This window comes from Dendropsophus ebraccatus, chromosome 6, assembly GCF_027789765.1.
Source record: "Dendropsophus ebraccatus isolate aDenEbr1 chromosome 6, aDenEbr1.pat, whole genome shotgun sequence".
NCBI lineage: Eukaryota > Metazoa > Chordata > Amphibia > Anura > Hylidae > Dendropsophus > Dendropsophus ebraccatus.
Window position 1 is genome coordinate 567501 of NC_091459.1, and position 16855 is coordinate 584355.

The 16855-nt window shown below is 49.6% G+C and overlaps 1 protein-coding gene across 3 annotated transcripts in view; it reads left to right on the forward strand.

Annotated features, from left to right (window-relative positions):
* Positions 1 to 16855, forward strand: part of MAP3K4 (mitogen-activated protein kinase kinase kinase 4) — a 146973-nt gene that overhangs the window by 2855 nt on the left and 127263 nt on the right. The window contains exon 2 of one of the 3 annotated variants that reach the window (XM_069974371.1): positions 123 to 268. The exons of the other annotated variants lie outside the window; for them this stretch is intronic. Within the exon in view, the coding sequence (XP_069830472.1) occupies positions 180 to 268 (89 nt within the window). The 5' untranslated portion in view covers positions 123 to 179. The remainder of the gene's footprint in view (positions 1 to 122; positions 269 to 16855) is intronic. 3 annotated transcript variants of the gene reach the window in all.

Here is a 16855-nt window from a genome sequence, read left to right on the forward strand (position 1 = left end):
GGCTGCCCTGTGTGTGTGTGTGTGTGTGAGACACGGGTGCCGGGCTGCCCTGTGTGTGTGTGACACGGGTGTCGGGCTGCCCTGGATACTAATAACACAGCCGTCATACATGTATGTTCCAGTGCGGTTAGGGCGCCCCTAGACCAGGCGCGGAGCGGCATCACTGATCACTTACTAGAATGGAGATCTCCTCACATCCTGCTTGTAGCTTTACCTCCTTGGACCCCGGCAGTCTGGCAGCAATGATCTTCTTCCCCGTGGACTCAGGGTATTTATAACTTTTCTGGGAGTTCAGAGGGGGGAAGAAAAGTTGGGTGGATGGGGGGTGGTGGTCAATGCAGTTATGTGATTTATCTGTGTGATGGAATGACAGAATGGGGGGGTTATTGCACTGCAAGCACAAAGGGAGGCGGTGCAAGAACGTGTGCCACAAGGAGGGGGCACTAACAGGATACCTCTGTCCCTGGTCCTGATTTATCCCAGTTCCATACCACTCGTGCTTCCTGCTTTACATGGTTATTTGGTGGCTGCTGTGCCAGCTATAAGACTTTTGCACAGTCTGGTCTAGTAATGCAGAGAAATATCGATAATATCTAACCCTAACCAAAATACTGGTTCGGTACCAGCATTTCCTGGTATTTAATACTTGATGTTAAGCCGCCTAATAGCGTGGATTAACATAAAGCAGAGAACACAACCGGCGGCTAGCTAAGTGATGGCCATGTTCTGTGTGTCGCCCCCTAGTGTTACCCACTCAGCCTGCCCACCCTCCTCTCACAGCAGCGCCAACTTCAAATAGCCCCACTTGGCGATCCCTTGTGCCGGTTATTTTACTGTGTACGTGTCACAACTGACAGCAGAATTTAACCCCTCCTGAGCTGCTCCATATGCTTCAGGGGTCAGCTACTACATGAAGCAGGTCCCCCACTGCTAATGTCTGCATTTAACCATTTTATTTAACCATTTCAGTGCCGCGATGTAACATGATCACAGAATTGAAATGGATGATTTACAGGTGCCTGTCAAATTTCCGATCAGCACCCCCGCAATGTGACTGTGGGGCGGGCCCATGGGTCACATCACAGCTGGAGTTCTACGCTCACCCTCCAAGGTGTTTCTCTTCTAATAGAGTCTGGCTCAGCCACACTATTAGAGCACTGATTTATGCAATGTTATAGCAAAACTATATATCATTGCAGAGATCTGCCTAATAATTTATTTAAAAAAAAATGTACCTAGAGGGGAATTAAAAAGTGTTTTTAAAAGTAAAAAACTTATAATCCCCCTTTAGAAAAAAAAATATATTTGCATCATGGTGGGGGCCATTATATTTGCAGTCTGGTTGGGGGGGGATGGGGGGGTAGTATTCCTCCCAGAAAATTAATGCAATTACACATGTTTTGTTATACACATGTTAATTTCCTTTGTGTGTATTGGACAACACAAAAAAACTGAGAAAAAAGGCAAGTTTGACATAAATTTGCACAAAACTCCAAAAATGGGCCAGACAAAATTATTGTCACCTTTTCAAAAATGAGGGTAAATAATGCTGCGTTTACACGTAACTATTATCGTGCGAATTTGCGCGATAATGATCGAATTCGAACGATAATCGTACGTGTAAACGCAGCGAACGATCAAAGGACGAACGAGAAATCATTCGTTTTGATCTTTCAACATGTCATCAAATCGTCGTGCGCAAAAAATTCGCCGATCGTTCCGTGTAAACAGTCGTCGTGTGATAGTCCCGCTGCCTGGCCCCCCGCTCATCTGCAGCCCCCTGCGCCGGCTCGTTCGCCACATCCGCCGCTGTGATTGCCACCCCCGCTGCCACTCTGATCGCCCCCCGCCACCGCTCCGGTCACTGAAGAGGAGCACTGATTGGCTGAAGAGGAGCCGTTTGAAAATCCCGGCTCCCCTCTTCAGCTAATCAGTGCACTGAAGAGCGGAGCCGGGGATGTCAAAGACCCGGTACGCGGAACAGGTAACGTATGCCCGCGGGCCGGCAGGGGCGATCGCGGTGTCGAGGGGGGGTGACGATCGGAGCGGCGGGGGGTGGGGTGGCGATCGGAGTGATGGCGGGGGGGGGGGGTGGCGATTGGAGCGGGGGGGGGGTGGCGCTGCGGGCGCGTGATCGCAAAACAATTTTTTCCGTACGATATATCGTACAGTCTAAACGCTGATCGTTCTGAAAAAAAAAATTGTTACTCCGACATCGTTAATTGTACGATCGGGCCAATTATCGTTTCGTGTAAACGCACCATAACTTTGTTTCAAGCATGTGATGCTCAGTCACACTCACCTGTGATAAATAACAGGTGTGGGCAATTTAACAATCACACCTGAAACCAGAGAAAAAGAGAATGTGAGAAGAAGAGAACTGTCTGAGGACTTGAGAACCAAAATTGTTGAAACATATCAACAATCTCAAGGTTACAAGTCCATCTCCAGAGATCTTGATGATGTTCCTTTGTCCACGGTGTGCAACATAATCAAGACGTTTACAACCCATAGCACTGTAGCTAATCTTTGTGGACGGAGGAGATAAATTGATAAAAGGTTGCAAGGCAGAATAGTCCGAATGGTGGATAAGCAGCCCCAATCAAGTTCCAAAGAAATTCCAGCTGTCCTGCAGGCGCAGGGTGCATAAGGGTCAGCTCCAATTATCTGTCGACATTTGAATGAAATGAAACGCTATGTCAGGAGACCCAGGAGGACCCCGCTGCTGACACAGAGACATAAAAAGCTAGATTGCAGTATTCCAAAATGTATGTAAGTAAGCCCAAATCCTTCTAGGAAAACATTTTGTGGACAGATGAGACCGAGATAGTAGAATGATGTGCTTTGCCAAAAATCTCGGTTTACCGAAAATGGAATGAGGCCTACAAAGAAAAGAACACAGGACCTACAGTCACATATGGTGGAGGGAATGAGGCCTACAAAGAGGAGAACACAGGACCCACAGTCACATATGGTGGAGGGAATGAGACCTACAAAGGAGAACACAGGACCCACAGTCACATATGGTGGAGGGAATGAGGCCTACAAAGGAGAACACAGGACCCACAGTCACATATAGTGGAGGGAATGAGGCCTACAAAGGGGAACACAGGACCCACAGTCACATATGGTGGAGGGAATGAGGCCTACAAAGGAGAACACAGGACCCACAGTCACATATGGTGGAGGGAATGAGGCCTACAAAGGAGAACACAGGACCCACAGTCACATATGGTGGAGGGAATGAGGCCTACAAAGGAGAACACAGGACCCACAGTCACATATGGTGGAGGGAATGAGGCCTACAAAGGAGAACACAGGACCCACAGTCACATATGATGGAGGGAATGAGGCCTACAAAGAGGAGAACACAGGACCCACAGTCACATATGGTGGAGGGAATGAGGCCTACAAAGAGGAGAACACAGGACCCACAGTCACATATTGTGGAGGGAATGAGGCCTACAAAGAGGAGAACACAGGAACCACAGTGACATATAGTGAAGGGAATGAAACTACAAAGGGGAGAACACAGGACCCACAGTCACATATGGTGGAGGGAATGAGGCCTACAAAGGAGAACACAGGACCCACAGTCACATATGATGGAGGGAATGAGGCCTACAAAGAGGAGAACACAGGACCCACAGTCACATATGGTGGAGGGAATGAGGCCTACAAAGAGGAGAACACAGGACCCACAGTCACATATGGGGGAGAGAATGAGACTACAAAGAGGAGAACACAGGACCCACAGTCACATATGGTGGAGGGAAGGAAAATACAAGGAGGAGAACACAGGACCCACAGTCACATATGGTGGAGGGAATGAGGCCTACAAAGGAGAACACAGGACCTACAGTCACATATGGTGGAGGGAATGAAAATACAAGGAGGAGAACACAGGACCCATAGTCACATATGGTGGAGGGAATGAGGTCTACAAAGAGGAGAACACAGGACCCACAGTCACATATGGTGGAGGGAAGGAAAATACAAGGAGGAGAACACAGGACCCACAGTCACATATGGTGGAGGGAATGAGGCCTACAAAGGAGAACACAGGACCTACAGTCACATATGGTGGAGGGAATGAAAATACAAGGAGGAGAACACAGGACCCACAGTCACATATGGTGGAGGGAATGAGGTCTACAAAGGAGAACACAGGACCGACAGTCACATATGGTGGAGGGAATGAGGCCTACAAAGGAGAACACAGGACCCACAGTCACATATAGTGGAGGGAATGAGGCCTACAAAGGAGAACACAGGACCCACAGTCACATATGGTGGAGGGAAGGAAAATACAAAGAGAACACAGTACCCACAGTCACATATGGTGGAGGGAATGAAAATACAAGGAGGAGAACACAGGACCCACAGTCACATATGGTGGAGGGAATGAGGTCTACAAAGAGGAGAACACAGGACCCACATTCACATATGGTGGAGGGAATGAGGTCTACAAAGGAGAACACAGGACCTACAGTCACATATGGTGGAGGGAATGAGGTCTACAAAGAGGAGAACACAGGACCCACATTCACATATGGTGGAGGGAATGAGGCCTACAAAGAGGAGAACACAGGATCCTCAGTCACATATGGTGGAGGGAATGAAAATACAAAGAAGAGAACATAGGACCTACAGTCACATATAGTGGAGGGAATGAGGTCTACAAAGAGAAGAACACAGGATTTACAGTCACATATGGTGGAGGGAATGAAACTACAAAGAGGAGAACACATGTGGGGGAGGTTTAAAGATGTTTTGCTGCCTCTGGACCTGGGTGCCTTGACTGTGTGCAGGAAATTTGAGGATAACCTAATGATTTTGGGTCAGTTGTCAGAAAGCTGGGTTGCGTCCTAGGTAATGGGTCTTCCAGCAGGACAATGACCCCAAGCACACAGAAATAGATGGAAACAAAGAGCTGGAGAGTACTAAATTGGCAGCAATGAGTCTGGATCTAAATCCCATTGAACACCAGTGGAGAGATCTTAAAATTGCTGCTGGGAGAAGCACCCTTCAAATATCCGAGACTTGGAGCAGTTTGCAAAAGAAGAGTGGTCCAGAATTCCAGCTAAGAGGTGTAAGAAGCTTCTTGATGGTTATAGGAAGCGATAGCTTTCAGTCATTTTTTTTCCAGAGGTTATGCAACCAGAAATAAGTTGAGGGTGCCAATAATTTTGTCCAGACCATTTTTGGGTGAAATTATGTCAAATGTGCCTTTTTTTTCTCTTTTCTTTTTGTGTTGTTCCAATACCAACAAAGGAATTGAACATGTGTAATTGCAATGATTTTATGGGAGAAATATTTAATTTTCTGGAAAAAATTCAGGGGTGCCAACACTTTCGGCCATGACTGTATGTGTGTGCTATGGCTGCAGCATGCCAGTTAGGCCAGTTATGGAGGAGCCGGAGTGTGATAATAACTCCCCGGGGTGTATGCGGCCAGTTATGGAGGAGCCGGAGTGTGATAATAACCCCCCGGGGTGTGAGCGGCCAGTTATGGAGGAGCCGGGAGTGTGATAATAACTCCCCGGGGTGTGAGCGGCCAGTTATGGAGGAGCCGGAGTGTGATAATAACTCCCCGGGGTGTATGCGGCCAGTTATGGAGGAGCCGGAGTGTGATAATAACTCCCCGGGGTGTGAGCGGCCAGTTATGGAGGAGCCGGAGTGTGATAACCCCCCCGGGGTGTGAGCGGCCAGTTATGGAGGAGCCGGGAGTGTGATAATAACTCCCCGGGGTGTGAGCGGCCAGTTATGGAGGAGCCGGAGTGTGATAATAACCCCCCGGGGTGTGAGCGGCCAGTTATGGAGGAGCCGGAGTGTGATAATAACTCCCCGGGGTGTGAGCGGCCAGTTATGGAGGAGCCGGAGTGTGATAATAACTCCCTGGGGTGTGAGCGGCCAGTTATGGAGGAGCCGGAGTGTGATAATAACCCCCCGGGGTGTGAGCGGCCAGTTATGGAGGAGCCGGAGTGTGATAATAACTCCCTGGGGTGTGAGCGGCCAGTTATGGAGGAGCCGGAGTGTGATAATAACCCCCCGGGTGTTACCGGCCAGTTATGGAGGAGCCGGAGTGTGATAATAACTCCCCGGGGTGTGACCGGCCAGTTATGGAGGAGCCGGAGTGTGATAATAACCCCCCGGGGTGTGAGCGGCCAGTTATGGAGGAGCCGGAGTGTGATAATAACCCCCCGGGGTGTGAGCGGCCAGTTATGGAGGAGCCGGAGTGTGATAATAACTCCCGGGTGTGAGCGGCCAGTTATGGAGGAGGAGGAGTGTGATAATAACTCCCCGGGGTGTGAGCGGCCAGTTATGGAGGAGCCGGAGTGTGATAATAACCCCCCGGGGTGTGAGCGGCCAGTTATGGAGGAGGCGGAGTGTGATAATAACCCCCGGGGTGTGAGCGGCCAGTTATGGAGGAGCCGGAGTGTGATAATAACCCCCCGGGGTGTGACCGGCCAGTTATGGAGGAGCCGGAGTGTGATAATAACTCCCCGGGGTGTGAGCGGCCAGTTATGGAGGAGCCGGAGTGTGATAATAACCCCTGGGGTGTGAGCGGCCAGTTATGGAGGAGCCGGAGTGTGCTAATAACCCCCCGGGGTGTGACCGGCCAGTTATGGAGGAGCCGGAGTGTGATAATAACTCCCCGGGGTGTGAGCGGCCAGTTATGGAGGAGCCGGAGTGTGATAATAACCCCCGGGGTGTGAGCGGCCAGTTATGGAGGAGGAGTGTGATAATAACCCCCCGGGGTGTGAGCGGCCAGTTATGGAGGAGGAGGAGTGTGATAATAACTCCCCGGGGTGTGAGCGGACAGTTATGGAGGAGCCGGAGTGTGATAATAACCCCCCGGGATGTGAGCGGCCAGTTATGGAGGAGCCGGAGTGTGATAATAACCCCCCGGGGTGTGAGCGGCCAGTTATGGAGAAGCCGGAGTGTGATAATAACTCCCCGGGGTGTGAGCGGCCAGTTATGGAGGAGCCGGAGTGTGATAATAACTCCCCGGGGTGTGAGCGGCCAGTTATGGAGGAGGAGGAGTGTGATAATAACCCCCCGGGGTGTGACCGGCCAGTTATGGAGGAGCCGGAGTGTGATAATAACCCCCCAGGGTGTGAGCGGCCAGTTATGGAGGAGCCGGAGTGTGATAATAACTCCCCGGGGTGTGAGCGGCCAGTTATGGAGGAGCCGGAGTGTGATAATAACTCCCCGGGGTGTGAGCGGCCATTATGGAGGAGCCGGAGTGTGATAATAACCCCCTGGGGTGTGAGCGGCCAGTTATGGAGGAGCCGGAGTGTGATAATAACCCCCCGGGTGTTACCGGCCAGTTATGGAGGAGCCGGAGTGTGATAATAACCCCCCGGGGTGTGAGCGGCCATTATGGAGGAGCCGGAGTGTGATAATAACTCCCTGGGGTGTGAGCGGCCAGTTATGGAGGAGTCGGAGTGTGATAATAACTCCCCGGGGTGTGAGCGGCCAGTTATGGAGGAGGAGGAGTGTGATAATAACCCCCCCGGGGTGTGAGCGGCCAGTTATGGAGGAGCCGGAGTGTGATAATAACCCCCCGGGGTGTGAGCGGCCAGTTATGGAGGAGCCGGAGTGTGATAATAACCCCCTGGGGTGTGACCGGCCAGTTATGGAGGAGCCGGAGTGTGATAATAACTCCCCGGGGTGTGAGCGGCCAGTTATGGAGGAGCCGGAGTGTGATAATAACCCCCCGGGGTGTGAGCGGCCAGTTATGGAGGAGCCGGAGTGTGATAATAACCCCCCGGGGTGTGACTGGCCAGTTATGGAGGAGCCGGAGTGTGATAATAACCCCCCCCCCCCCCGGGGTGTGACCGGCCAGTTATGGAGGAGCCGGAGTGTGATAATAACCCCCCGGGGTGTGAGCGGCCAGTTATGGAGGAGCCGGAGTGTGATAATAACTCCCCGGGGTGTGAGCGGCCAGTTATGGAGGAGCCGGAGTGTGATAACTCCCTGGGGTGAGCGGCCAGTTATGGAGGAGGAGGAGTGTGATAATAACCCCCCGGGGTGTGAGCGGCCAGTTATGGAGGAGCCGGAGTGTGATAATAACCCCCCGGGGTGTGAGCGGCCAGTTATGGAGGAGCCGGAGTGTGATAATAACCCCCCGGGGTGTGAGTGGCCAGTTATGGAGGAGGAGGAGTGTGATAATAACCCCCCGGGGTGTGAGCGGCCAGTTATGGAGGAGCCGGAGTGTGATAATAACCCCCCGGGGTGTGAGCGGCCAGTTATGGAGGAGCCGGAGTGTGATAATAACCCCCCGGGGTGTGAGTGGCCAGTTATGGAGGAGCCGGAGTGTGATAATAACCCCCCGGGGTGTGAGCGGCCAGTTATGGAGGAGCCGGAGTGTGATAATAACCCCCGGGGTGTGAGCGGACAGTTATGGAGGAGCCGGAGTGTGATAATAACTCCCCGGGGTGTGAGCGGCCAGTTATGGAGGAGCCGGAGTGTGATAATAACTCCCCGGGGTGTGAGCGGCCAGTTATGGAGGAGCCGGAGTGTGATAATAACTCCCCGGGGTGTGAGCGGCCAGTTATGGAGGAGCCGGAGTGTGATAATAACCCCCGGGGTGTGAGCGGACAGTTATGGAGGAGCCGGAGTGTGATAATAACTCCCCGGGGTGTGAGCGGCCAGTTATGGAGGAGCCGGAGTGTGATAACTCCCTGGGGTGAGCGGCCAGTTATGGAGGAGGAGGAGTGTGATAATAACCCCCCGGGGTGTGACCGGACAGTTATGGAGGAGCCGGAGTGTGATAATAACTCCCCGGGGTGTGAGCGGCCAGTTATGGAGGAGGAGGAGTGTGATAATAACTCCCCGGGGTGTGAGCGGCCAGTTATGGAGGAGCCGGAGTGTGATAATAACCCCCCGGGGTGCGAGCGGCCAGTTATGGAGGAGCCGGAGTGTGATAATAACCCCCCGGGGTGTGAGCGGCCAGTTATGGAGGAGCCGGAGTGTGATAATAACCCCCCGGGGTGTGAGCGGCCAGTTATGGAGGAGCCGGAGTGTGATAATAACCCCCCGGGGTGTGAGCGGCCAGTTATGGAGGAGCCGGAGTGTGATAATAACCCCCCGGGGTGTGAGCGGCCAGTTATGGAGGAGCCGGAGTGTGATAATAACCCCCCGGGGTGTGAGCGGCCAGTTATGGAGGAGCCGGAGTGTGATAATAACCCCCCGGGGTGTGACCGGCCAGTTATGGAGGAGCCGGAGTGTGATAATAACCCCCCGGGGTGTGAGCGGCCAGTTATGGAGGAGCCGGAGTGTGATAATAACCCCCCGGGGTGTGAGCGGCCAGTTATGGAGGAGCCGGAGTGTGATAATAACCCCCCGGGGTGTGAGCGGCCAGTTATGGAGGAGCCGGAGTGTGATAATAACTCCCCGGGGTGTGAGCGGCCAGTTATGGAGGAGCCGGAGTGTGATAATAACCCCCCGGGGTGTGAGCGGCCAGTTATGGAGGAGCCGGAGTGTGATAATAACTCCCCGGGGTGTGAGCGGCCAGTTATGGAGGAGCTGGAGTCCGTCCCTGATAGAATTCCGGGGTGTGATTTGGAGCTGCGGCTTGCCGACTCCACAGCCCTGGTACTATGTGAGTAAGTTTTATGTATTGAGGTGGTAGTTTTATTTGAAGCCTGACTGTCATCAGACAACAATATATCGCAATAACAAGATTTGCTAAAATCCAAAGACTCAGCTGGGGAAGTGCGCTCCAATCATCGCCTCCTATTATCATAGTCTATGAAACAAGAGTCTGCTTTTATTGACAGTGCGCGTCCCTCCCCGGCTCTATCTCTCTATCACAGCTGATCAAATGGGTGAGGCCCACTGTCATCAATACAGTAACCCTTTAAAAACCACTTTCATGAGTGAACTCACTGTCCACTGGTGTATTATGGATGCACTTTTGCATCTGTATCAAATCTGCTGCAGATCCTGTAGGGGTGAACGCACCATAAAGGTGTTATCCAGGATTACAAAAGCCGCAAAAATAGCTCCACCCCTGTCCTCCGGTTGTGTGGGGTGTCACAATGCAGCGCCATTCACTTCCATGGAACTGAGCTGCAAAACCCAAACTAAGGACAGGAGAGGCACTGTTCCCGGAAGAAAGCAGACATGTTTTTGTAAGACTGGACAACCCCTTTCAGTCCCATGTTGACAAATATTAGTTTGGGTCATTAGACTTGTGGTCAGTCCGTGAGCTGCCTGTCTGTTGTCCAGGCTGCTGATGCTTCATAGAGGGTGCTATAGAGTGTATGGGGGAGATTTATCTGACGTGGTGTAAAGTGAGACTGGCCCAGTCGCCCCCGGCAACCAATCAAATTCCACCTTACATTTTCCAAAGAATCTGTGAGGAATGAGAAGTGGAATCTAACTAGTTGCCGGGGGCGAGTGAGCCAGTTCTATATTATACCAGTTTGATAAGTCTTTCCCCCCCCCTGAAAAATGCCAAATTCAGGAGTCCTAATGGCCAGAAATAGTGCTACTTATATGTTCATGACGGCTTATTCTGAAGATGCAGGTTGCCAGCACATTTGCATTTTTTATTTTTCCTAATTGCAAAATGAACGCATATCTGCCACAAAAAACACAACTTTTAAAAGACATGTCAAAAGTTTTATCAGTCGGGGTCTGAGTGTTCAGACTGTGACTGATCAGGAGCGGGAGGTACTAAGTGTTGACTTGTATTTTTTACATAATCATCAAAAAGGTTTTTATTTTTTTTTCTTTGTGACGGTGCCCATTAACCCCTTACAACATATGATATGCTGTTCACGGCTGCTATTAGAGGCCAGGGACCGCGGCCATTAGCTGACGATTGACCGTGCTGCTTTATTAACCATTTAAATACCCCTGTGAAAACTGACATCAGCATTTGAATGCAGTTACATAGCCCTCCCTGGTGGTCTAGTGGCCAGATCGGCTTCCCACAATGCAATCTGTTATACTCACCGGGCCCGGTCTCAGCGACATTATGTCACTGGTTCTGGCTCCGGGATCGCTAGAGGCTGCCATCAGCAGCCCCTGGTAATCGAGTGCTGATTACATAGATCAATGCAGTACATTAGTAAGCAGTTCTCCCTGTGGTAAAACCGACATGTTCTCTATGTTCCTCAAGTCAGTACGATTACAACGATAGACGATGTATACAAAGTGTATTTAAAATTGCTCTTTAACCATCTTTATAAATGATGCTTTTATTTTTTGGTCTGTGGGGCTATTTGATGCGTGTTTTTTTGCACCATGATCTGTACATTTCATCGGTGTACCAAACTTGTGATATGTGACTTTTTATTCACTTTCATACATTTTGTTCCTGAATGTGACGTGACAAAAAAAATCTGCAATTTTTTTCTTTGGCAACTTTTTTGCATTTTACGTCATTGTAGGCATCCCCCTATTACATAACATTACTAACCCCCCATGTAGACACATCCCCCTATTACATAGCATAACCAACCACCCATGTAGACATCCCCTGATTATGTAGCATAGCTACCCCCCCATGTACAAAAAAAAACACAAAAAGAAAAATATCCAGCAGCACAGATATAAGAAGATGAGACTTAGTAAAGCATTATCTATGCAGTGAGTGCACGCCTCAGCTTCCCGGACAAGGGTAAAAGACAATATTCAAGAAAAAGATTGCAGGAGACAGCACCTCAAAAAAATGTGAGGAGTTTATTCACACCAATGCAACGTTTCGGCAAATTTACAGCCTTTCTCAAGAAGTGACAGAAACACAGTGAGTCAACTCAGTATAAATGTGGTCAAACAGTGATGCAAATGATTAATCAATTAACAATCAATTTCATATATCATAATAAAATATAGTGAATATAGGATATTCAGATCATACAAACAACAATGACATGATTAATAAATGTGTTCAGCGCAATAATGGTGCAATACAAAGTGCCGATTCTGGCCAATTCATATATAAATCAAATAATGGTGAATCCAATTCCCCATGTGTATCCAATAATCATAAAACATAAACAAACACAGGCCACGAGGGTTAATACATACATGAACATAGGTACCGGGAACTTGGTGACGTCAGTAGATGGCGCCAGCGTCCCCCACCGCCAGGCATCACACGCCGCGCCAGGATGAGAGACACATCATGTGGTCACTACCTCCGCTCATGTGACCATCACGTGACCATTAGTGAATCTCAGTCCGCGCATGCGCATTGTGAGACCCGGACAGCGGAGGGCGTCCAAACCCCCACCACGACCCAAAACGCCATCTTGGTTAAGGGAAAATAGCCCATAATGTACTGGGCAGCTATTGTCACCACATAAAAGTAAAAAGGGGAAGAAGGCATACATTCTGGGGATTTTTGGGCCTAAAATAAAGGAATATTGGGGATGAGATAGGGTTAAGTTACCAACCAAATATTAAAAGCTTAATGCTCCATTGTGTTGATGTGTAACGGTCCTAGATTCTGTTAACATATAACGGTCCTAGATCAGAGTGTTGGCATGGCCAAATGGCATGTCAAATGGGGTATGTAGGGACCTACTGGGCGAGTTCCACCCCCCGGTCGTTAACCACTAGAGGTGCCAAAGGCATCAATATGATCACGTCACGGGGCACACCCCCAGGCTACCCGTAACCACAAGGAGTCCAGGTTAGTAGGGTGGCTCAGCCTTTCAGTCCCCACTTGCTGTCCCTTAATGACACTGGCCCACTCTAGTTGACCCCAGAAAAAAAGGGATGGACCAGGGAAAAGTAAAGACGACTCTATATATATATAACAGTATTGGAGACTATATAAGCAAAATAATAATGATAACCTTTATTGTGGTCACAAAATCGCCCAACACACCCATCCAGTGCCTGCCAAAAATAACCAAGTTCGCGCCAGACTAAAGATGGCAAAAAATAGACAAAAAAGATAAAACAAATGTTCCCTTTAGGCATCCCCCTATTACGTAGCATATCTGCCCCCCCCCCCCCCCCCCCCGCATGTAGGCATTCCCTTATTATGTAGCATAGCTACCCCCCCTCCCTCCCTATTACGTAGCATAGCTGCCCCCCGCATGTAGGCATCCCCTCATTATGTAGCATAGCTACCCCCCCCCCCCCCCCCCATTACTGAGCATAGCTAAACCCCCCCCCCCCCCCCCCCGCATGTAGGCATCCTCCCAATACGTAGCATAGCTACACCCCCCACCCCCCACCCCCTCCCCGCATGTAGGCATCCCCTTATTATGTAGCATAGCTACCCCCCCATTAGGGCTGGGCGATTAATCGAATTAATTCGATTAATTCGCCCAGAATTTGAGAATCGATTTGACTTTTTTGGAAAAGCGAAAATCGATTTTCCAAAAAAATCATTGGATTTGGGCGCGCGGGCGGGCTGCTCGCATCCTCCAGCTACTGAAACAGTGTGAGGAGCGAGAGCGCCCAGCAGCGTCGTGTACATGTACGCGCGCTTCCTCCCGGCCGCACATGGAGGTCCCCGGAGGAGGCTGCAGATACTGAAGCATCGGGTGATCGCTGCGGGTGCTGGAGCTGTACAGCAGCGACATTATCACCCGATGCTTCAGTATCTGCAGCCTCCTCCGGGGACCTCCATGTGCGGCCGGGAGGAAGCGCGTGTATACGTCCGGCTATGGGGGCGGGTCCGCTGCGGGGAGTAGTGCGGGCGGGAGGAGAGCGCAAGTGCCGGTGGTGTGCGACCGCGCAGAGCGGGTACACCAGGTATGTTCTCTCCTGCCCCGGTTTGCTCCATGCCCCTGCCGATCTGCCCCCTGCTCCCCATGTCTGTCCTATTCTCCCCCCGATCTGCCCCATGCTCCCCCCAGTGTGCCCCATGCATGTCCCCCCAGTGTGCCCCATACTTGCCCCCCCCAGTGTACCCCATGCTCTCCAGCCCAGTGTACCCCATGCCCTTCCCCCCCAGTCTGCCCCATGCTCTTAGCTATGTCCCTGACCCTCATCTTTACCTGTACTACTACTACACCCCTCATCTGTATCTGTACTACTACTACTACTACACCCTCATCTATACCTGTACTACTACTACACCCCTCATCTGTATCTGTACTACTACTACACCCTCATCTATACCTGTACTACTACTACACCCCTCATCTGTATCTGTACTACTACTACTACATCCCTCATCTATACCTGTACTACTACACCCCTCATCTGTACCTGTACTACTACTACTACACCCCTCATCTATACCTGTACTACTACTACACCCCTCATCTATACCTGTACTACTACTACATCCCTCATCTATACCTGTACTACTACACCCTCATCTATACCTGTACTACTACTACTACACCCCTCATCTGTATCTGTACTACTACTACTACATCCCTCATCTATACCTGTACTACTACACCCTTCATCTTTACCTGTACTACTACTACACTCCTCATCTATACCTGTACTACTACTACACCCCTCATCTTTACCTGTACTACTACTACACTCCTCATCTATACCTGTACTACTACACCCCTCATCTTTACCTGTACTACTACTACACCCCTCATCTTTACCTGTACTACTACTACACCCCTCATCTTTACCTGTACTTTTACTACACCCCTCATCTTTACCTGTAACCCTACTACTACACCCCTCATCTGTACCTGTACTACTACTACTACTACACCCCTCATCTTTACCTGTACTACTACTACACCCCTCATCTTTACCTGTACTACTACTACTGCACCCCTCATCTGTACCTGTACTACTACTACACTCCTCATCTTTACCTGCACTACTACTACACCCCTCATCTTTACCTGTACTACTACTACACTCCTCATCTATACCTGTACTACTACTACACCCCTCATCTATACCTGTACTACTACTACACCCCTCATCTATACCTGTACTACTACTACTACTACACCAGGCTCATCTATACCTGTACTACTACTACACCCCTCATATATACCTGTACTACTACTACACCCCTCATCTTTACCTGTAACCCTACTACTACTACACCAGGCTCATCTATACCTGTACTACTACTACACCCCTCATCTGTACCTGTACTACTACTACTACACCCCTCATCTGTACCTGTACTACTACTACTACACCCCTCATCTATACCTGTACTACTACTACACCCCTCATCTATACCTGTACTACTACTACACCCCTCATCTATACCTGTACTACTACTACACCCCTCATCTATACCTGTACTACTACTACTACTACTACACTCCTCATCTATACCTGTACTACTACTACACCCCTCATCTTTACCTGTACTACTACTACTACACCCCTCATCTTTACCTGTAACCCTACTACTACTACACCCCTCATCTATACCTGTACTACTACTACACCCCTCATCTATACCTGTACTACTACTACACCCCTCATCTGTACCTGTACTACTACTACTACTACACCCCTCATCTATACCTGTACTACTACTACACCCCTCATCTATACCTGTACTACTACTACACCCCTCATCTGTACCTGTACTACTACTACACCCCTCATCTGTACCTGTACTACTACTACTACACCCCTCATCTATACCTGTACTACTACTACTACTACTACTACACTCCTCATCTATACCTGTACTGCTACTACACCCCTCATCTATACCTGTACTACTACTACTACACTCCTCATCTATACCTGTACTACTACTACACCCCTCATCTATACCTGTACTACTACACCCCTCATCTGTACCTGTACTACTACTACACCCCTCATCTTTACCTGTACTACTACTACTACTACACCCCTCATCTTTACCTGTACTACTACTACTACTACACCCCTCATCTTTACCTGCACTACTACTACTACACTCCTCATCTTTACCTGCACTACTACTACTACACTCCTCATCTTTACCTGCACTACTACTACTGCACCCCTCATCTGTATCTGTACTACTACTACTACACCCCTCATCTGTACCTGTACTACTACTACTGCACCCCTCATCTGTACCTGTACTACTACTACACTCCTCATCTCTACCTGTACTACTTCTACACCCCTCATCTATACCTGTACTACTACTACTACTACACCCTCATCTATACCTGTACTACTACACCCCTCATCTGTACCTGTACTACTACTACACCCCTCATCTTTACCTGTACTACTACTACACCCCTCATCTATACCTGTACTACTACTACACTCCTCATCTTTACCTGCACTACTACTACTGCACCCCTCATCTGTTCCTGTACTACTACTACACTCCTCATCTGTACCTGTACTACTACTACTGCACCCCTCATCTGTACCTGTACTACTACTACACTCCTCATCTCTACCTGTACTACTACTACTACTACACCCTCATCTATACCTGTACTACTACTACACCCCTCATCTTTACCTGCACTACTACTACTACACTCCTCATCTTTACCTGCACTACTACTACTGCACCCCTCATCTGTATCTGTACTACTACTACTACACCCCTCATCTGTACCTGTACTACTACTACTGCACCCCTCATCTGTACCTGTACTACTACTACACTCCTCATCTCTACCTGTACTACTACTACACCCCTCATCTATACCTGTACTACTACTACTACTACACCCTCATCTATACCTGTACTACTACACCCCTCATCTGTACCTGTACTACTACTACACCCCTCATCTTTACCTGTACTACTACTACACCCCTCATCTATACCTGTACTACTACTACACTCCTCATCTTTACCTGCACTACTACTACTGCACCCCTCATCTGTTTCTGTACTACTACTACACTCCTCATCTGTACCTGTACTACTACTACTGCACCCCTCATCTGTACCTGTACTACTACTA